The following is a 22976-nucleotide window of genomic DNA, read 5'->3' on the forward strand; positions in this document are numbered from 1 at the left end:
AAGTTGTTCTGCAGAGTAAAATTCTACGCAGTTTTTAAATTTAACATTTGGTGTTTCCTTCTGCCATTTTTCCGGTACATTTAAAAGTCAGACGAAGGCTGGCAGCGAAGCTGCTAGTATCCTATAAAACTTATTTTAAAGGATTCGAATTTAAGAAATATTTTAATTCTTTTAAACGTTAGTATGGTTTCGTTAGTAATTCGATATTCGATAGGTAGTTTAGTTGGTAATTTGATATTCAATTTAAGTAATATTTTAATTCTTTTAAAAGTTGGTATGATGTTTTTAATTCGATATTCAATTTAAGTAATATTTTAATCCAATTAAACGTTGGTGCAATGTTTTTATAGCAGTGTTTTTATTCTATTTCTTAGCTAGTATATGAAAGTAATAATTTAACCTTACTTTAGTATTTTATACTCATAGTAAATGTATTTATTTACATTTGCCTGCCATCTTAAAAAACGACATTTTCAAGAAAAAAATAATCCATTATTTTTAACGATATTTATTTTTTTAAAGTTTCGAATACTTTACTATGCGTAAAATACGTAAAAACAGCGTTTTTCAAGATGGGTGACGATTGTAAAAACCGCACCAACAACTGCGGCAACGTAAATCGCCAAAAATCCGTGCAACCGTGTACCAAAGTAGCACCAAAGAGGTGGCCGAAGCTATCAAGATTTCTAAGTAGTTGGCTCTTAAATATCAAATAAGCTTGGCGAAGCTATAAAGGACCTGAAATACGGCCGAGCGTAGTAATAGCTTAGAGAGAGAGACGTAGCCAAAAGGCAAACACGCGCTCGTCAGTAAAGGCCCGTTTCCACTACTGCGTATGCGTTGCGGTGCGTATGCGTTTCTCCAATCAGCGAGCGAATTCACTTTGATTGACATCTGCAATCCGGTCGGTGTGCGGTGACGGATGACATACGGATGGAGTTCAACAATGTTCAACTTCTATCCGTATGTCTGCGGTTGCGTTGGGGTCACGTGGTGAAAAAGGAGCAATCAGGTGCAGTGACTAAAAATTAATGGCGGCAGAAGTAGCGATGAACGCTCGCTAATAGGGAAAGAATGTTTTGCTAAAAAATACTTATTTCTGAATTAACATTATAGCGAGAAATCTGCGTGCTGAAAATGACAGCAATCAGCTGAATTTAGTTTAAAATGATAAGTAAAACAAGATAACTGCAACTACAGTACTTGTTCATTCAAGAAAATCAGCGGCAAAAATTATCATTCCAAGTCCATGAAATAGCAAAATTTGTTCTGATAATCATTTTTTAGTTCTGCATACTCATTTAGCTTTAATGAAAATGAATGTCTGACTATATCAAACTGCTATAGCAAATTAGATATGATTAAAAGATTTGCTATTTTTTTCTTTTGAAACAGGTAAAAACTAAAAACGTTAATTATAAATTAAATTTGATAGCCTTTTAAATACTCCAGTTCATTGAAGAGTATGTTAAATTTGTATTTCCCTTTATAAATATATCTTTTTGGATAACATATATTTGTAAGCACATGAAATATATTTTTAGCAGCCCGTTTAACTTCAATCGGAACGCCACTTTAAAAGATAATGATTTTTCCAAAAAATGTACTAGAAGCTGAAGAACAAACTCTGGTGAATTTTTCAGACAATAGCAAAGTGAAATAGGACCAAAAAACTTAAGTTTTAAGAATTGATTTACTTGATGATGTATATAACCCAAAATATGCATGCGACTTACGTGTAATCCTAGCTTAGTGGTAAAGCTGATGGTAACGATGTCCACTTTTTGGAGTCGTGAGTTCGAATCCCATACGCTTTTTGCACCATGTCTGCAACTTTCTTACCTTTTTATTCCAATTTGATCTATATTCGTGTTTTATAATTTATTTCTATTATTATATGCATTAAATATATTGTTTTATTTATGCTCTTATTTATTTAAATTTTTCCCGCAAAAAAGTTTGAAAATTATATAATACTAATTTAAAGCATATCCTGTACATATATATTTGAATTTAACAAACATTCTCTATTCGTAAAAAGCAAATTTAAAGTTAATTAAATTTAAATGAAATTTAATGCAAACAAAGAAATGATTAATTATTGCTGTGCAAGTATCAAAATCCATGAATAAATATATAATTCCAAAAATTTATTAATCCTTAAAAAATTTATAAAAATGCATAAGTGAATAATGGGATAGATTATTAATCCTAAAAAAATTATAAAAATGCATAAGTGAATAATAGGATAGATTATTAATCCTAAAAAAATTATAAAAATGCGTAAGTGAATAATAGGATAGCTTATTAATCCTAAAAAAATTATAAAAATGCATAAATGAATAATAGGATAGATTTAATCCTAAAAAACTTATAAAAATGCATAACTGAATAATAGGATAAATAAATTTTTGGAATTATATATTTATTCATGGATTTTGATACTTGCACTTGATTTACATATGCTCTCAGAATTTAAATGATATTGTATATTAGTTCGCAGCAATAATTAATCCTTTATTTGTTTGCATTAAATTTCATTTAAATTTAATTAACTTTTAATTTTTACGAATAGAAAATGTTTGTTAAATTCAAATTTCATTCCTTGCAGCAATGGCGCAAGAGAATTATTTAAATTTAATTTATTTTGAAACCCTGCAGATATATATATATATATTTTCGTTTCACTTTTATGTGAATGTATATACATGTGCTCAGACTTTGGGATGTTTACGACTCTAAACTTTCATTCCAATTAACATGAGACAGTATTAATGCCCTAAACATTTTTTTAACAAAAAATTACTATAATAATTGCTTTTAAATTCAGTCCTCTCCTGCAGAAGCGCAGGAATTAATTAATAAAATATTTCCATTTTCTTTACCTAATGTGTGTATATATAAAGAGAAAAATCTTATTTTTATAACTTCTTGTATAAAAAGAGATATGAATTAAAAATGTTTAAATTAAAAATAATATTTTATGGATTATGTATAAAATATAACTGCCCATAGTGCATTTTAAAACAAACGAGATTTCTAATAAATTATCCAGCTATGACCCTGAAGTCAGCGGTATACAAGCATAGCAAATTTTGCTTAAATATTGTGAACCTTTCCTTACAGTTGCTCTGTACTTTTAAAGTACCAACTATTTTTTAATCCCTTTAACTTTTTTATTTTATGTTATTTATTTGTTTACTTTTTCACTAACAGTACATTTTAGTTTTAATAATATATATATTATTTCATAATATTTAAGGCTTCTAGAAACACAATTTTTTTTTTTTTAAATTTAGTTTAGCTTCTATGGAATTCGTGATGTTCATAATATGCATTATAACCTTACTTATCTAAAATTCCATATCAAATCCAAAACAAACAATACTCGCTTAAGCTGGAAAAATTCAGATGTTCAGCGTCGTAACTTGCGAACTGCTTGCGCCAAAATATTACAGTGACACCTAGCGGCGGAAAATGAAAATATTTTACGCATACGCAGCAGTGGAAACGCTTGTACGGATGCCGTAGGCGTGTCTTCAATTGACGCAACGCGTTCGTACGCAGTAGTGGAAACGAGCCTTAACTCTGGCTTTATTTAACGGAGACAACCAGGGGGGGCCCAAGAGCGATGCGCAGTGCAGGGAGAAAGTTATGCCACATACGCATGACGTCATGTGGGTGACAGAGTTAGTTCTTGGCGTTTGTTTACTTTCGTTGCATCAACAGTTTGATTTGATTTGTGTTGTTAATTTGCTATTATACCTAAGCGGAAGTGGCAAATTGTGCTATAGCGTTGTGTCAGAATTATACACGTTAATACTTTTTTTGGCGGAAAACACTTTTTACAATCAGATAAAATAACTATTTTTAATGAATTTATGTAGTTTTCATACATAACTGTGATGTAATTTTACATTTATTTTTCATTTTACTGCTATTTTACATTTAAATTGAAAAATTTCTCATTTTAAATCATTTTTTATCATAATCTTCATTTTGTGTATGAGACTTACATCGTAGTGAGATATTTAAACTCAGTGTCATGTTTACCAATACTGAGTACCTAAATGATTAGTTAATAAATTTGCGTATCCAACTTCATTCACATGTTTTGGTTACTTTCTTTACATCCCAAACGTAACTCTATGTATTGAAGCAGCGTCTGGGTTAAGCTTTGCGAACTAAGTAAACTAATACATGCCTCACCGTGAGGAAAGGACAATTTCTCGACCACACTATGCTGCAAACATCGAATGAGTGAGTGACATATTTCCTTCAGTGTTATTTAACTGATGCATACAGGTATGTGTGATGTAATTTAATTGATATAACTTACACATGCTTGAACCTGAAGGAAAACAAATCTGTGTATAATGCTAGAATACAAATAGCGAAAGAGAAAGTAAGATATTCTGTTCAGTGTTATTTAACTGCTGCATATGTTTTAATTTTGATTCCATATAACTTGTTTTTAATTATAAGAGAAAGAAAAATAATTCAATACTGAACACATATTTCGAGTATAACAAAAGTATTTTAAGAAACAAGCTAATAAAAATACATTAGTAATTAAAAATATTTAATTTGTGTACAGACTGAATTGAAATTAAGATGTGGTGGTGTATTTAATTATGGCAAAGCACACTAGGGCTATCTGCGTAATAGGTGTGATGCCTTCGTGGAGGACTTTCTCAGGGAAACTGGCTCGTATACACGTTACACATGAGGAAAACCACGAAAACACCCATGCAGCCAGCCCGTTCGCGGGATTCGAACCGAACTACCCAGTGTTCAGCGACTTTACCGCTCGGCCGCTGGTGGGCCGAAACTAAGATGTAAGGCAAGTTTATTATTATTATTATTATTGTGTGTATATGTGTAAGAAAATGTATTTTAATTGTTCCATTTTTAATGTATGAAAGGAAGAATAGGATGCCAATATCGAAGATTATTTACTATAGCAAATAATCACGTCAGGATAAATGTTATATAGAAATCTTGAGAGTGTAAGGGATTATAAGAGTACTTTTAGATTATACTGAAAATATACGCACTTCTGCTAAAATCTGAAGTGAATCAGTATGAAGTGACTTTTCACTTTAAAAAGAATGTGATAAGTATACTATTTAAAAGTATAATGACGGATATTAAGAAATTTGTAGAATTTTATGGTATTTAAATATGAATTTGTTAAGTCAAATCTTTTTATATATATTTTTGCTTGAGATATGTAATTTGAACTGAAAATCACGATCATATATTTCTCATGGAAAGTGCATGAGCAATGAAAATAAATAGAATAATACTTTTTGATTATGTTTCTACCATGGTCTTAGCAGTTATGCCATCATGTGTTCTGTTCAACAAGATTTATTTAGTGCAAACAATACTACGAAAAATATTGAAAAATACCTTGCTTTACAATATTTATTTCCCTTAATTAACTTAAATATCGTTTTTCATTTTCTAATGCTTTCCTTTACGAAAAGAATTTAATGTTTACAATTATTTTCAGCATTCGTACGAATTCTGTGCATAAAATAAACATTTTTTTTAACAAAATACTTAATCGGAAAGTATATACCCGGTATATCTACCACATATAAAATGATCATTTTGCTTTAGTTTACATTTTTTCCATTACCAAAATCATGTAGCAGACGCGTCGGCCGATGCGTCTTGTCTCCCGGGTGACGTCACTACCAGCAACCAATGGCACGCTTTTTCCGTTCCTGGCCTAACCTTAGTATATTAAAGAACCTTGGGAGACAACCCATCTCCTAAACCAGTTTTACTAAAGACATAAAACCCGTACGGGCAGCAAGTTGAAAAATCTGAGCTGCAGTCATAGCAGAGCTAGTCGACACATGGAACTGACTCCGTTAGCTCAGATAAACCCCAGTGGAACGGCCCTTAACTCAGTTGAACTTCGACTTAAATATCGCTCTTACTCATTTGCATTAAACGCAATTCTAAAAACACATTCTGGTAGGAAATTGTAAGCCGAAATTAGGAAGATTAGGAAAGCAGCTTTAACTAAAGATAACTGTTAAAAACTTAGGATAAACCTTACAATACTTACTTTATCTTTAAGCATTACGTCCTTATACCACAGCATTGAGAATTGATAGATACTAATCTACTTTCTTCTTAGAATTTTATTACGAATTTATTATTTAAAACCAAAATTAATTCTAAACATAAACAGTGATGCCAATTGAACCAAGAAAATTATTTCGTTACGCTTATTGCCAGATTGCTTTGTAGCTATCTAAACGTGGAGTAATTACGCAACAAAACCATCTTAATAAGAAAACTGAATGTTGATATGATAAACTTAATTATAAATGTAATCTGCAATGCTGCTTTTATAATTTTCGGAATTTTGCTGTTGAATTGTATATGGCCTAAGTACAAAGTAAGTGATGCTTGATAATAAAACTTAAAAAAAAAAAAAAAAAAAAAAAAAAAGCGAGAGCGTAATAAGTTTCAGCAAACTCGTTTGAGTCAAACTTCTTCGAGATATTTATTGTTTTTACTTCCTTGTACGAAGTAAAAAGGGAGTATTGTAATCGCGAAAAGCTTCAGGCATCATATTTCAACGAAAATATCCACTTTGACCGCTTTCGAATGCAATTTAACGATGTTTTTGCATGATATCTGTACGTAAGGACAGAATAAAAGACTCTTTTCCTCCCCCCCAAAAAAAAAAAAAAAAAAAAAAAAAAAAAAAAAAAAAAAATTAAAAAACTGCTTTAAATTGAATTCTGAAGAGAGAACTCAAAAACGAGTAGCTTCAGAACGTTGAAATTTTGTATATGAGACTACTATAACATGTAGATGTGCACCTCGTATTTTGGTTTCAATCGGCCGCGCCAAACGTATATAAATATATTTATAAATTATTTATCAAGCAAAGCAGTAATAACAACTTTGAAAAACCAATTTTGGTCTAGAAAACATCTTGCGCAATATGCTGCAAAATAAGTAAAATATAAAAATTGTAGAAAGCTCGCCTAAAAGTTACCAAGAGCTGCTGCTCCAAAAGGTTTAAGACGTTTTCAAAAATTAATACACATGAAAAGCAAATCATTAGACACGTAAAACATAAATAAAATTAAAAAACAGAAAAAGTTAAAAAGTAAGCGGAAAATGGTAAATTAGCCCAATTCGACTTCCAAACAGGCTTTTCAAGGTAAATTTCATTTATTTGAACGTCGAATCAAGCTAACCCCATTACGCGTTTCGCCGAAACAGACAATTGAAACTTTTTCGCTAAAAAAATTTTTTGACAAAGTGTCTTGGAAATTTTAATAGTCTCAATTCTCTGTTCCAATTTCCCGACGCGTCCGCTCAGAATGACACATAAAGGTGTTAAAATATGTTAATCAAAATCAAAACTTCCTAAATCTAGTCTAAAATTAAAATCAAAACGAAAATAAATAGCGATGAGCTATTAGTCCTAAAAATACAAAAACATACGGGCTGGGCCTGCAAGCTTAAAGATTAACAATTTAATTTTAAAATAATAGATTTTAGAAAACTGTAAGAAAACCTGTAATTAATATAAATTAAAAAAATTTTGTAATTAATATAAAATAAAAAATTAAGAAAAGAACAAACTCAGTGGGTCTTGCTAAGACCAAGAAAAAGTTGAAACAAAAGAAACAAAAAACTGACCTTTGGCGATGCAAAGCTGTCCCTCTGAAAACATGTAGAAAAATGGCTGCTAACTTCTAGCGTCTTATTTTGGATGACGTACGTAGGGGGGAGCGAAGTGCTGTGGGCGTTTAGCCAATGCGAAGTGATTTTCGTTATCTGCAACTCGTCTCCTATTATCGAAGGGAGCCGGAAACCTCGGAAACCGTGTAAAGATCTCAAAAAATGGCGCTTGGCTTGTAGTAGGATGGAATATAGGGAGATAGTAGGATGGAATATATTTATAAATATATCCACTCTATTACCCGGCTCAGTGATCTCAGTTTCTTTACTCTTATATGTTTGTAAATTGTACATATTTTGCTTTAAAAATGATTGAATTATGTTGTTTTTATCTTCCGGTTAAGGGTTTTATGCCTTTAGTAAATCTGTATGCAATATTTTTAGGATTATCAAGAATTTTAAAATTGTTTAAGTGCCGCTAAACCTAATTTGATGGCGGCCATTGCTCTTGTTTACATTTGAAACAGCTGAGTAGCGGATTTGTTGCCAATCTAGAGAAACTTAGCTTCGCAACAACCAAGATAACGCCTTCATTTATTATTTACATCATGCTTAATCCTTTCTGGAATTTTTTCGAGGAAATAAGCGTTGAAGACTTACTTCGTAATTTTTAATACAGATATTTTGAGTTTTTATGTATTTTTGCCTTGTCGCGAAGTGAAAACTGAATTAATTGAATGAGAAATACTCAATCGTCTGTGAAAAATTGTTTCTTTTTTGTTTTGTTTGCTTAATTTCTTTTATACATAGTTCTAGCTTTATTATAGTATTTGAATAGAACATGTAGCAACGATTAGATAATTCTTTAAATGATATAAATTTTGTGAATTCTGAGTTATAATATGAACGAAATATAATACTGTTAAGTAAACCTAGCGCCAGGGTGTCGGTATGGTAAACAAAGTGAATTTTAAAGAATGCATTTATTCTATTAAGGTTTATGCGCTGTCGGCGAAGTAGGTTTAATTCAATCTAATAAGTTTAAATGAAATGCAAGAAAAAATGCGTATAATTTAATATTCCGTACAAGGAAGTCATGTGATGTACACATCAGATTTTTTACTTTTCGATAACATCCTGTCTGCAATAAATAGATGCTGTTGGCAATCGACTGTGTGCAAGATTTTTTATCAGTCTAGGTATTAACTCTTTAAAATACAGTCGTCAAAAGTGAAATTACACCACCATGAAGGAATGCGCTTAGGGATTTGAAAATATCAGGATCGGTAGATGTCAGAGATATATGCAAATGAATAAATTCGCCTGCGCATCTGATCACATGATACCCAGGTTCTGGCTCTAAAAGCCAGTAGCTGGCTCCCTCTGTGTAGGCTATCACTGGCAGATTGTTGTAACGGAACTATTGAAAAAGGGTAGATGTCCAGGAGACATCATCGAGTTGAATATTAGCAGCTATCGTCTGAGGAACGAGAACGTGTCCTAGAACTGCATGAGCTGTATTTGTCAATGCGCGCAATTGCCAGTCGTGTTGGGAGGGACGTAAGTACAATTCAGCGATGTGTGGCACGATGGACGCAGAACCATCTGAGAAAACGGCAGAGAGGCAGTGAATCATTCAGGCGCACGTCAGATCGCACTGATAAGGCAAATTCAGGGAATGTTTCGTGGGAACCCGTTCGCCATGGTAAGTCATATTCAAACTTGCCTACCATTTTCAGAAGGGGCATCTATCTCCTGCCAAACCATCCGTAATAGGTTGCATGAGGCAGGGATGCGAGCACGGCGGCCAGCCGCTGAAGTTTCTTTAACCACTCGACACAAGGCTGCCTGTCGGGCTTGATGTCGATATTATTGGGGATGGTGGAACGAATGGTATCGGGTATTGTTTTCAGATTAACCTCGAATTGGTTTATGGAGGAATGACGGTCAGGGACGTGTGGCGGCTTCCCGGAGAACGTAACTCACCAATCCATATCGTCGGTCGTCGCACTGGCCCCACATCGGGATTCATGGTTTGGGGGGCATCATGTTCGGACAGCGGACGACCCTTGAGTACATTACTGGCAGTTTAACATCGCGGCGGTGCGTCACACAAGTTGTTATTATGCCTGTGGTTCGGCCATTTGTGCAGGTCGCGACAGGCACGTTATTATTGCAGGATATTGTCCGGCATCGTGTCGTACGTCACACTGTGAACAACATCAATGGAATTGGCATCCTTTCCTGGCCGGTAGCCTCACTCAATCTGTCTCCCACGAGCATATGTTTGGGCTGTCATCGGACATGTGCTGCACAAGGCACCACAGACGCATACCGTAGAGCAGCGGTTCTCAACCTTTTGACTAAGGCGTACCATCTAAACAAAAACTGAAAATTTTTAGTATCACCACTACAAAGTACTACTACCACCACCACCACCACTGAGAAAAGCTCATATCGCAAAAATTTACAGGTCTTAGAGAAAAAAATTCAATCAGGATGTTGAGGTTTTAATTTTTGAATTTAATAGTTAAAAATACTTTGCTTCTTTGCGTACCACCTATTTTTTTCTTGCCTACCACCAGTGGTTTGCGCACCACCGGTTGAGAACCCCTGCCGTAGAGGAACTGAGAGCTACAGTGCACTCGGCTTGGCAAGGAATATCTCAGGAGACGATAGACAATATGCCTCGCCGTTCAGAGGCTTGTAATAACTACTCATGGTGGCCACATTAAATACTGAATAAACAGTTTAATTTTTTTATATCTTTGTTTATTTCTTTAATCATCTGCATATGTGTCTTATGTCTACCCTATCCTGTTATTATCACACCGCTACGCGCATTCAGGGCCTTTTCTAGGCCATTGGCTGCCCGCGTATGAGATTGCCGCCCTAAAATTAAAAAAAAAAAGTTCAATGATTAATATAATTTTTATTTCATGTTCACTAAGTGCTTACATATTACAAATTGTATAAAAAGTACTTACAAGGAATTTAATGAATTAAAAATATTTAGGCGTGGTATCGCGGGAGTCCGGCTGCCTCTGAATTTGGCCGCCCGCGTACTTTTACGCGCTGCAACCCCGCTAGAAACGGCCCTGCGCGCATTCCTTCATGGTGTTCAGTTTGACTTTTGTCAAGTGTAATCATTCATGATACCTGGAGTTTTTAACAATGTTTTCAAGCAAGTATTATTTTATGCCATGAGTGGCATAAATAAAATAGCTTTCGAACAACTTCTAAAACGTCGAAAGTAAATTTCTTATTTGTGTTCATTGTCGTTTTCAGCCAAATAAAATCTTACCAGTTTCGATGAAATTTTGCAGAACATCTAAGTTGCGAGTCATTCTCACTTTTTGGCATTTTACATTCAAAAATAAAATGCAGAAACAAACAAAGATATTAAAATTAAAACTTTTTTAATTGAGTTTTAATTAATTCAATAGTAAATATTCAGTTTCACAAGTTTGCAGCAGTGAATACTGAGAAAAAGTGCGAAATATTTTTATCTTCATTCATATCTTTTAATTTTTTAGTTAATTCTGATTTCGAGTTGTTAGACTGTAAACTAAAATTTTCAGATTCCTTAGTCCCCCCCCCCCCCGCCGACAATCTTCTAAAAATTTATAAGAAAACCTCGTCGAGATGTTTCGTGATTCATTTCGCGAATTTCGTGTTTTGGCAAAATAAAAAGTATTGCCCTTGAAACAATTGTTGCAAGCCTTGTGCACAGGTGATTCAGTGAAATTAAGTGGGCAATTATATGTTGGATAATTTTCTTCCTTTATTAAATAAAGTGCATAAGTCTGTTGTTTGCGAAGAAGTAATATCGTAGTGTATTTCCCCCTCTCTACCATTTTGAACAGCTCATTTTAAATATAATATTCTATATTCACCATCTTTAATTTCTGAGAGACTAAGCCTTAAATTATTTAGCCTGTTATAACTGCTTAGCTTAAAATTGTTTCAGATGTTAAATTGAAATCTGCTTGCCAAAATCAGATTGCAGTTTATTTTTAATCTTATGATTTATATATTTTTTAATGTTTTAGATTTGTTTTTAACTGTTTGGAACTTGAATAGTAAACTCTTCGAAATATTAGATTATGATCTTAAGTTTTTAGATTACATCTCATCCCACTCTCAATAACATTATTTAACAGCACAGAACTGTCGCTCATTTTGATTCAGTTAAGTTTAATCATAGACAGCATATCTTTCGTTAGTTTGCTGTAGGTTTTACTTTTATTTTGAAAGCGCCAAATTTTCGTGAATATCCAATATTTATCATCCGCACTGGATTCCATCTCTTAAGCATTTTTGTACAGACAAATTTTCTGTTTGGAAGGTGCAATTCTTCTTTTGTATTAGGTAAAATTTTGCTGAACACCATCTTCAAAATCGGAATTATTTTGATTTTTTTCGAAAGAGCCTGTTTAGCATTGCTTTCGTATTTACATAGCTTTCTTTTTTGAAAGCAATTTAAAGTATCTCCATCGCAATTCTTCGGACAAATGATATCTGGAGGTCATTGTTACAAATTGGCTATCCCAGATTTCTTTCCTCAATATGACAGCAAAATCTGTATGCTGCAATTTTACTCAGCAATTCTTGTTTGACAACATGTTTAAATTGTATACGGATTGGTTTATTTTTGAACGATTTATCGCTGTTTTTCTGATTTTTCCTTAATTTTTGGAAACCAGTGTATATATCCAATTATTCATAATAGAGATCCACGAAATTGAATTTTGTGAAGACCTTTTTTTTCCCATAATTTATAGTTTGTTGAATTTAGTCTTCGATCATGCACAGTTTCGCTGCAATTTGCGTTGCAGAGTGTTGAAAGTGGAAGGAGTTACCGCATCCTCTCGTGCGTGCGTTTATGATGTAAGTGTTAACAAAATGGAATATCCAGCAAGTAAATTGGAGGATCTGTGGTTCGAATTCCAGGAGGGTACCGCTGATTTTTCATGTTTTCTTCTTTGGCAAAACCTAATTGCCCTTATAACTGCAGCTAAACTGTAGAACTAACGAATTGTGAAACCTCTTTTTCAGGACCCTGTACAATTCAGTAAATAACAGTGAGATATGCTCATTGATGAATTAAATCATTTAAAATTGCTTAATGATTTAATTCATCTATTGTATAAAAAACATTGTAGCAAACTGACAACATAAAAGTTCCACAGTACAGCTATATTGCGTTTTCGCTATTCTATGGTACTGAAATATATCAGTGCTTATAGCTAATCTTGACACTATTCTAGAAGAGTTTCGAAACAGGAAACACGGTTATATAACATACAGTAATTTCGTTTTGATTTCAGGTGTTTGTAACTTTTTGTAAATATTTATGCCTTCAAAGGCGCAAATGTAAATTTTTGTTACATATTTTTTTCATTCCATAGTATATTTCAGTTTGTACTGTTAATGTTGTAATTATATTATAACGAAAGTAATAATAGTAAGAAAAATAAGTGTTATTTTTTAAAATTAGTTGCTCATATTTTCTGCCTAATTGAAAATGTATATATGTGTAAATTCAAAGTTTGAAATAAAAGTCGGAAATTTCCATTTTTATTTTGTACGGAAATGCGTCCAGAGTCTGATTTATGGGGTCGACCAAAGCGGTTTCGCGTCCTTGAGGAACCCCAAAGTAAACATACCCCATGTGTTTAAGCCAAGCTTAGGGGCCCTAAGAAGTCACCATTAATTTAAAAAAAAAAAAAAAAAATTCCAAAATTCAAATGAGAGCTGCTTACTTCATAAATTCGCCATTGAATGCGATTCTCTTCTAAATTGAGAAGAGACGCTTAGATGATTTTCACTGATATTCTTGGAATCATAAGCTCCTATAGTCAGACAATATGATTCTGAAAATATATGTATATTTTGCCGGATATAACAGTATGGTATGTTTCGTAGTTTATTTTTATGAAAATTATATGAATTCAGAATGGCTGAAAATAAAATCGAATTCCTGGTATCTAAGCTTATTGTTCTGTTAAAACTTAATTTGATGAAGATAACTAGTTTTACTGGTTCTGTTTTTCTGAATATCAATAAATTAAGTTTTCAGTAAGAAAACATAAAATAATCATGAACATGAAATCAAATACTTCCAATTATTTCTTGAGCATATTTTCTTTTGCATTCATTCACTGATCGTTTAAGAAAGAGGCATTTGTAGAGACAGCATTCCTAGATGGATCCTAAATGGACTAGGCGGTTGCTAGGGGCAACCAAGACGGAGAGCATCCGTTGCTGGCGGTCTTGTTTCATTATCATAACCTGCACGGTACCGTTTTTATAGATATCCCACATACTGTTGTCCTCCCATGTGTTTTCCGGATGGCTTGCGAACCTGTACTTTATTTGTGGCTGTTACCCTTTTCTGTTGTGGGGGAAGCGAAGGGTGGCACATAGCACGCTTTCCAGGTAAACATATGGTAGAGTATTTTTCTTACGCAGCCTGTTCATTCATTAAACATCTGCCTCTGTGTTTTATATTCACCAATCAAGTGTAATTCGAGAATTTCGTTTTATATTTGTAATGATTTGTAAAGATTGAGGATAATTTAAGAATAGTGTACAGATTTTTAAAATGTCATATTCTTCTGAGGGTACAGAATTTACTATGCGTTTACATTTCTTATCCGTTTACTCGTCGAATTCAGTTACCGTTAAAATTTGTTTATTCTCTTCCTTTTAATTATTTATTCATATATCTTGTGTTTGATTATCTAGTTTGAGGTGTGTGTGTGTGTGTGGAGAGGGAGGAAGAGAAGTACAGTGAGAATCGAATCTAGAATTTTATTTACCGACTGGAGAGCATATACCTAGTACTGTATATTTACAATTGTGAATTTAATGACTTTTAATTCTGCGGTTTTCTTATTCATGTCGCTGATTTTTTAAAAAAAATCATTTATGCTTAATGACCTTTATTAACAATGTAACATTTTATCTGTTTGAACAATTTCTTTAAAAATGTTATCTTATTTTTTAAATCAATTCCTTTCAGTAGTAATTGAAATAAGTCAGCTACTGCTTAAAATCCACACGGTAATTTAAGAAAAAAATTGAATAATAAAATTTGATCATTGAAATGAATTATAAAAATAGTAAGATTTGAATAATAATAGTTTAATATCTTATAGCTTAAAATTTGGGAATATGGGCAGGTAAAATTTGTAAGGTTTATTTTAGCTAACGCGTTTTTCAATATTAATTCTTTTCCGTATTATCTATGTCTTCGTCTACCCACCCTCACCAGAAAGCAGTTAGGCCGAGATTAAATAAGGAATGAATTTTAGTTTATAGAGAAAGAATTGTGACAATCCGCCAGTAGAATTGCTTACTTCGAGATGACCTTTTTTAGCTGAGCTGCCTCTTTGAAGAAAGATTTTTGTGTTTGTTAATCTTACAAGGTTGAAATCTTACATTTGGACGTTAGCTTCTTTATTTTAGTTATTTAAATACTTCATTTACGAAAACTGAAAGAATAGCGTTGGTTAGTATTTCTTAATTTGTAATTGCATAAATTTCAATAAACCTTTTAGTTTAGTTTTATCACTTCTCTGTGTTCCTGAAGTTTATACGTCTGATAAAGACGAATATTCTTGAGAAGATTAGACAGAGTTAAAACCACTATTTTCGCGTGGTTTTCTTAACTCCAATATTTGTATAATTAGACGCGCAAGCAGCTAACCGCTTAAAATAGTTATCATTAAAAGGGAAAATATATAATAATTGTAATGAATTGCGCTAATTTAATTTGATACAAATATTTAATATTTCTAATTTGAAATCCATGAAGTTAAAAAGAGGTAATATATTCTTGAGAACTGCTTTTATTGCTTTTAAGTCGCTTGGTTTCTAACTCAGTAACAGACAGATTAAATATGGAAGTTAAATATCTTACGTTTTGATTGGCAACATGCTTTGGCGTGGAAGGTGAAGGTATTTTATTTCAGGCAGTAACAACACATTGCTTTTAAATATCCAAGTTGGTTGATTTAGATTGAAAGATACACAGATGGATCCAAGTCAAAAGATCAGGTCGGGATGGCATTTGTAATCGAAGATCACATGGAGGATAGACGCTTGCACCATGCTTTCTCTGTCTTAACATCTGAACTAACTGCAATATATTATAGTCTTTTGTACATCTCAAGGCTCTGCCACAAAAAGTTTATAGTTTATACAGACTCCTATAGTGCGCTTAAATCATTAGCTTTTTCTAACACTCAAAATCCAGTCATAGTGGATGTTCTCAAGATACATATAAACTTAACGAGTCGTGGATATGAAATCCTGTACTGCTGGGTTCCCGGTCATGTGGGAATAAAAGGGAATGAGATGGCAGATATCACAGCGAAATGTGCTGTTGAACTGTCCAATTGCCTCATCCCTTTTGGAGACATCTGTTGTGTAGTCAAAGTGAAGATCCGAAAAAAATGGCAGCAACTTTGGGATGTTCAGCTTCAAAACAAGTTAAGACATGTAAAGCCTAGAATTGAGCATTGGGAATTAACTAGAAACCTTAAGGAGGAAGTTCTTTTGCCTCGTCTCAGAATTGGTCACACTAGAGTGACACATAACTACCTTTTAAAAGCTGAGAGTGAGCCTGTTTGTTCAAATTGTAATGTTTGTCTATCTGTCCGTCATATTTTAATTGAGTGTCGCTGTTTTAACAGTCTGGCCATCGCATGATTGTTACTACTTTCAATATTACCTCTAAAAAATCACTAAGGAATTCCGTTAGACACAGAGGGAATTTTACTAAAGCTAATTGAATACCTTTACTCTAGATCTTGAATTTATTTTTGGATCTACTTCTAGTTTCTGTGAAGCAGGCGAGAGTATTGATTGCACCTTTTATAGATTTACTAATATTATTTTTGATATTGCAAAAAAGTGGATACCAAGAGACAGTCAATTTATATATAATCCTTTCTAGAATGAAAGTCTTGCCATTGTTAAAGAAAATCTTCTATGCCTCGTACTGCTGCTGAACATTCCAAGAGGCCTGAGGACATTCGATACTGTATATAGTGTGCTGGTATCCTTCGTAAAGAAATGTTTTTTACTAAAAGGAACTGTTTCAATGGTTTCATTTCTAAAATTGACTATAGGAAGGATGGGGAAAGAGTTTACAACTATGTGAACAAATTACAGAATAAAAAGATTGCATCTACTAGAGAACCGTTGAAAATTGGTAGTCGTGTTTTAACTGATGACAGAGATATTTCTAACGCTTTTAATTCTTTTTATTTTTCTTGACAACGCTTGAGGAGAGACCTCAAGATTCAACAGAAGTTTATTAGACGGAAACTTCGTCACTCTGCCTCTTCGCTAAATTGTGGACATGAGCTTTTTTTTTTTTTTTTATTTTATCAAGGCTTTAATACGGCAGAACTTAGAAGCTATTAGATGTGCCAGGAGTGGCAAGAGCCCTGGTTTCAGCTAATTTTCACCCCGATTTCCTGAGGCACTTTGGCAGAAATGCACTCTCTGTATTATTAGAGCCCTACAACTACAGTTGGAACACTGGTATTCCAGCGATTTGGAAAAAGGCGATCATCATTCCTATACTTAAAAGTAATAACCCTCCCGATAATTTAAATAGCTGCTGACCCATTTCTTTAACTAATGTTTTATCCAAGGTCATGATAAGAATGATTACACCTGGTCTGAGTTGGTTTCTCGAGTCTGATAACCTTTATTTCTCCAACTCAGGCCGGATTTAGAAAATGGCTGTCCACAAGCCAGCAAGTTATCTGAGTCAGTCCATAAAGGGCGCTCTCGTTCAGAGATGCTCTGTTTTGGCTGTGTTTGTAGATATTGAGGCTGCTTTTGATAAAGTTTGGCGAGTCAAATGTATCCAGAAATTACTAAATCTGTGTGTGTGCAGTAATATGCTCTCTTGAATCAGGAGTTTTCTTTCACAACGTTTCTGCCCCACTCGTTTTGGTGATTCGATGTCCATCTTTAAACAAAGTGAAACTGGCTTACCACAGGACACAGTGATCATCCCTATTCTATTTAATATCTTTATTGATGGCATATCGAGTATCTTGACTTCTGATGGATTTACTAACGCTGTCCTTTTTGCAGTCGATCTTGCTATTTGGTGTTATGCAACTAAAGGTGATCAATCCAAGCTAAACATGGTCCTGAAAAAGTCTCTCGAGAGGCTGGAGAGATGGAGTTTGAACTATAATATGACTGTAAACTTGGGGAAGACTACTAGTCAGTATTTTACTTTAAATAGACAGCCGTTCACTTCTGATCTTGTTTATAGAGGTTCTGCCTTGCAGCATAATGATCTTTCAACTTATCTGGGTTGCATCTTTCATAACAAATTGAAATTTACTAAGCATGTTGAATACGTCATCTCAAAAGCCAGGAAGAGACTCCCCATTCTTAAGAGACTAATTGATGCTGAATGGGGATGTGGCAGAGCTACCGTCAACACTGCTTATAAGACTTATGTCCAGCCGGTTTTAAATTATTGCAATGAAGTGCTGGTCTCTGCCTCGGATAGAGTCTTGGGTATACTTGATATTTTCCAAAACCAGGCTTTATGCTTGATCATTGGAGGTGCAAAAACTACTCCCGTACTTGTTATGCATTTCCTTTGTGACCTGCAGCCAATGACTAACCTGGTTCGGAGGAATGCAGCTATATTTTATAATAGACTTACTAGACTCCCAAATATTTCTTTTTGGCTTGAATACGATTGTAATAGAGTACGTAATCTAAAGACTCAGAAGTTCTTCATTCAATGCGCCCAGGAGAACGCTTAATATAATACCATTAACGACAAGGCCTATGAATTATTAATTCATAAAATCCGCTGGAGTTAATGGTTCTCGATGTTAGATTAAACTTGACTTTGATTGTGAGGAAAAACGACCTATGCAAAACTGCTCTTAGTGCCATCGCTTTGGAAACCATTAATATTCGCTATTCTTCGGGTGAGTGGCTTCATATCTACACTGATGGTTCCCTTTAGGATTTCACCCAGGGCGCTGCTGCTGGCGTCTTCTGTTTTCCTTTTACCTACATGTTGCTCTCGTAGAACCCATTTTTACGGTGAAGTCGAGGCTATCTATTTAGCCCTTCAACAGCTTTCTGCCCATCTCTCTCCTCTTGATAAGGCTATAATTTTATCGGACTCAAGTTCAGACTTCAGGCTTTAGCAAATTACCTAGGAAAACAAAGTGCTTATGTCCAGAGCTGCCTGAAGTTTTCGAGCAAAATTCAGACAAAGGTTGCTTTCCAGTGGGTGCCATCACATTGTAGCCTTTGGAGAAATGAGATGGCGGACCTTTTGGCAAAAAAAAAGGTACGGATATTCTCGAAAGGTCTTCCAGAGACCCATCTTTTTACTCTGCTAAACTTGAAATAAATAGGATTATAAAAAAATCCTTTCGTAATACTGCTGTTAGTGCTACTGAAAATAAGTCATGGAGGGTGCTATTAAAAGTCGACTGTGTCTCGGACTCTCCTCGTGGTACTGCTGTGGCTGAGTTTAGATTATTGACTGGACATGACTGCCTTGGTGCTAATTTGTTTCGCTTTAATCAGACTGCCTCACCTTTATGTACTTTGTGTGAACATTATTTTTAAAAACTAGCTTACTTACATAATTTTACATAGTCTTTCTTTGTCAGTTTTCAATACTCTACCTTATGCTAAAAGAAACAAATATATTCTATAACATGCGTATATGAGAATTATTATGCAGACGTCATAACTTGATTTTTTTTCAAAACCAAGAGTATGCGAAAGTCTATTTTTCTGCAAGGAGTGGTTTTGCAGATTCGTGGGATGTGGCATCGTACCGACAAAATATAGGTTTCAGCTTTAAAAAGGTGTAATATAATACTTATTTTATTAATTGCCAGTTATTTCTATTACGCTTTCGTATCTGATGAAGTTTTCTTTGAATTGCTACAGTAACTTATTAACGATTTAATTTTTCATGAATTTATAAGTATAAATCGCAGCCTAGAAAATTTCTCGAAGTTTCGCTATTTGGCCTGCGATAAAATTGTTATCTGAATAATGATAAGCTGCAGTTGCTGTTAAACTTTTTTTTTTTTTCCTAATCAAACACTGAACATAAAAGAAGAAACCCATACAAAGCGTTTAAAAGAAAGATGGAGAAAATAAAAAAATGAATAAATAAAAAACGGTTAAAACAGATTTTCTGTTTTGTCAGTGTATGGCTAATTCGAAAAGGCATTTTGAAGCAAGGAAATAAGCTAACGTTAACCGGAAGATGATTATAGTAGGGAGACTGAAAAAGTTAGAATGAGCGTTGGAGAACTAGAGTTTTGATTCTTTTGCTAGAGGAGTGGGAAAGTCAGTTTGTAGAAGTGTCAATCCCTCCAATTTTTTTAAATTTATTAAATAAACCCTTCGAAGCTGAAGCAAAATATAAAAGTTTTGATCTAATCTAGCGTGTGGATTGCATACCTTTGCCTTCCAACAGCATACGTTTGAAAAAAGAGATAGATGATCGTAAAGTAATTTGATCGTAAACTAATAAATATCTGAACTAACTGAAATAAATGTCTGTTCGTAATGCATAAGTTATTAAAATAGTGAAGTAATGGAAATGAATATACAAATCGCTGCCGTTTTCCTAGTGTTCTCATTTCCATTATGATTTTCTCGTTTAATTATTTTATCGTTATGAGAAACCCGTTCTTATATCGTAGAGAAATAATTTCGTATGCCTTTAATCGTTCATAACCTGGAATTTGTATTTCACTTAGAGAAGACTAAAGAGCAGTTTATAGTGCAAGATATTATATCTAATCCTTATCAACTAAATTCTATAAAGCCGTGTTCCTAAAACCGATAGAATTAAATCCTCAGAAACCAAGTTCGGTGACCGCGTGAGTTCGCTAACTCTTAAAAGCAAAAAGAATGTTATATTAGGAAAAACATTTTTCTCTCGTTCACTGAAACTCTTATTTACTCCATATAAATGGCGGCGCAGTGACCTCTATAACCTTTTCACAACACTTCCCTCCTATACTCTTTAATGAGAGTATACAAAATTTACTCAACAATATTAACATGGCTTAATGCTAAGAATAATATATAGTAACTTAACATCAAAAACACAAATGATACACTATGATTAAATGGATATAATAATCAATGATATAAACAATGTAAAAGCTGAAAATGGCATCAAATATCCTAAATTAAATTTCAGAAGGATATAAAATCTGAATAGCTCATCTGAATTGTCCCTTTGGTGTACAAACGATGCACGCTCGTAAATGTCCATCTCGACCCACAATTACTTCTTCCAACTACTCCCAACAACTATCTCAGAATAGCTTAGATTGTTTTGGCCCTTCTACAAACATAACATCTCTGGTCTTAAGGTTACGCTCAGTTTGAAGGATTAGCAAAGTTATGTGCGTTTCTAAGTAGTAAATATTGCTCTTTCCACTTGATCCATGTTAATTTTAAGAGCTTAGATTGGTAAAGCTTCTGTCTAGTTAAAGTTTCTTTGTCTGGCATTTTGTTGAAAATTTCCAAAAAAGGCTCAGGAAAGTTAAATGTGTCATGTCCTGGCAGTGAAAACTGTGAATGTGTGAGCGGGCGAGAGTCACCCAGCTCGTTGTTCTTGTATGTTAAGGGCCTATTGTTTAACACACACTCAAGTTCATTTAATATTGTAGAGAGCTCTTCGAGAGTCAGTAATATTGGCCCTAAGATTTTCTTCAGAGGTTCTTTGATAGTTCTCATCAAACGCTCCCAGAACCCTCCCCACTATGGGGAACGCTCATGGATGAACTTCCATGTAATTCCTTCGGATGTCAGAAAATCTCTCACGATAGGATCTAGGCCGACTCTTTTAAATATTTAATTATTTCACATGTGCTGCGGAAATCCATGGCTTTATCAGAATAAATCACCCTGCATATCCATCTTCTAGCTATAAAACGTCGTAATGAAAAAAATTAAACTTTTTGCTGACATATCTGAAACCACTTCAATATGTACAACACGAGTGACGGCGCATGTAAATAAGGCTATGTACACCTTTTTGTGAATCTCCAACAATTTTCTCTAACAGTAACACCTCCAGTTAAGTTAATACCTACTACTGTGAAAAGATTACTTTAAACTACACGATTCCTTGGTAACTGACCTGTTAGCTGTTTGACGTCTTCACTGCCAAGTTTTTACACACCAGGCAGGCGTTATATAATTTTCTTTACTATTTGTCTTCCTTTAGATATCCAAAATTTATACCTGACTTTGGACAATGTTGCCATAACTCCTGAAGGGAATCCTTTTATGTGTTCACTAAATATCACTAGTTCTGTGAACTTAGACTTTGGCAATGTAATAGAATGTTTTTCGTCATCTATTAATTCTGCTTGTTCCAAACGACCTCTGACACGCAAAATACCTCTACTTTCCAGATATGGTGCTAAACTGTAAAGCTTCGAATCAGGTGTTATTAAATTATTCCTCTCTAGTTGTTTATCCGAAAAATAATTCTCTCTCTGTACTTGTTTTATCCACTGTTCGTCAGCTTCTTGGATCTCCAATACAGTAAGAGGACCTTCTTCACAGGTACGTTTTCATAGCTTGGCGACAAACCGCTTTACCCAAGCAACATTTTTCCAGACTTTTCTATGTTATTATTTTGGCTGTATGCTAATCTCCTTATTTTATATTAGTTTTAAATTTTACCTTGAAATTTTGTTTAAAATCAAACGGCAAATCGTAGGTGTGCCTAGACTGGACTCGCCGATTATCTAAGACTACTGAGAGTCTGTATTCTTTGTTTCTCCGCTTCTCATCTGTCAGTTCATTGACAACAATGCTCGTTTCAGCACTCTTTTTCGAAGCTCTATTCAATGAGTGTGCCACTTTGGGCACACCCACAGAATTAAAACGATAAGTGCTATCTTCACAAAATTTTACTTGTGTACTCCTCTAGGCCTAATTAGACTGCCTACTTTTTTTTTTTTTTTTAAATCAAAATTCCGACTTTAAAAGGTAGCGTGCCGGAAAGGGTTAATACCGCACCTCTACATCAAAACACCCATCCACTCTCTCTCACTGAAACTCTTATATTAACTCTATATACGTGGCGGCGCAGCGTCCCCTATAACTTTTTCTATAATAGTTGTAGAATTATCAACAAGTTAAATGTCGTTTAAGTGCGGCTAAGCATAATATTTTTACCGTAACAGCCATAGTTGTTTACATTTGGAACTGAGCAGACTAGCGGATTTGTTGCCAATCTAGCAAAACTA

The 22976-nt window shown here is 33.9% G+C and overlaps 1 protein-coding gene across 4 annotated transcripts in view; it reads left to right on the forward strand.

The window, feature by feature from the left end:
* The window catches only part of LOC118202658 (uncharacterized), a 123759-nt gene that overhangs the window by 37798 nt on the left and 62985 nt on the right, over positions 1 to 22976 (forward strand). The window contains exon 1 of one of the 4 annotated variants that reach the window (XM_085814966.1): positions 13952 to 14106. The exons of the other annotated variants lie outside the window; for them this stretch is intronic. Within the exon in view, the coding sequence (XP_085671092.1) occupies positions 14007 to 14106 (100 nt within the window). The 5' untranslated portion in view covers positions 13952 to 14006. Of the gene's footprint in view, positions 1 to 13951; positions 14107 to 22976 lie in introns of those variants that run through there. 4 annotated transcript variants of the gene reach the window in all.

Source organism: Stegodyphus dumicola, chromosome 4, assembly GCF_044657685.1.
Source record: "Stegodyphus dumicola isolate Sdum_Otavi_A_Nest chromosome 4, ASM4465768v1".
In the NCBI taxonomy this organism is placed as follows: domain Eukaryota; kingdom Metazoa; phylum Arthropoda; class Arachnida; order Araneae; family Eresidae; genus Stegodyphus; species Stegodyphus dumicola.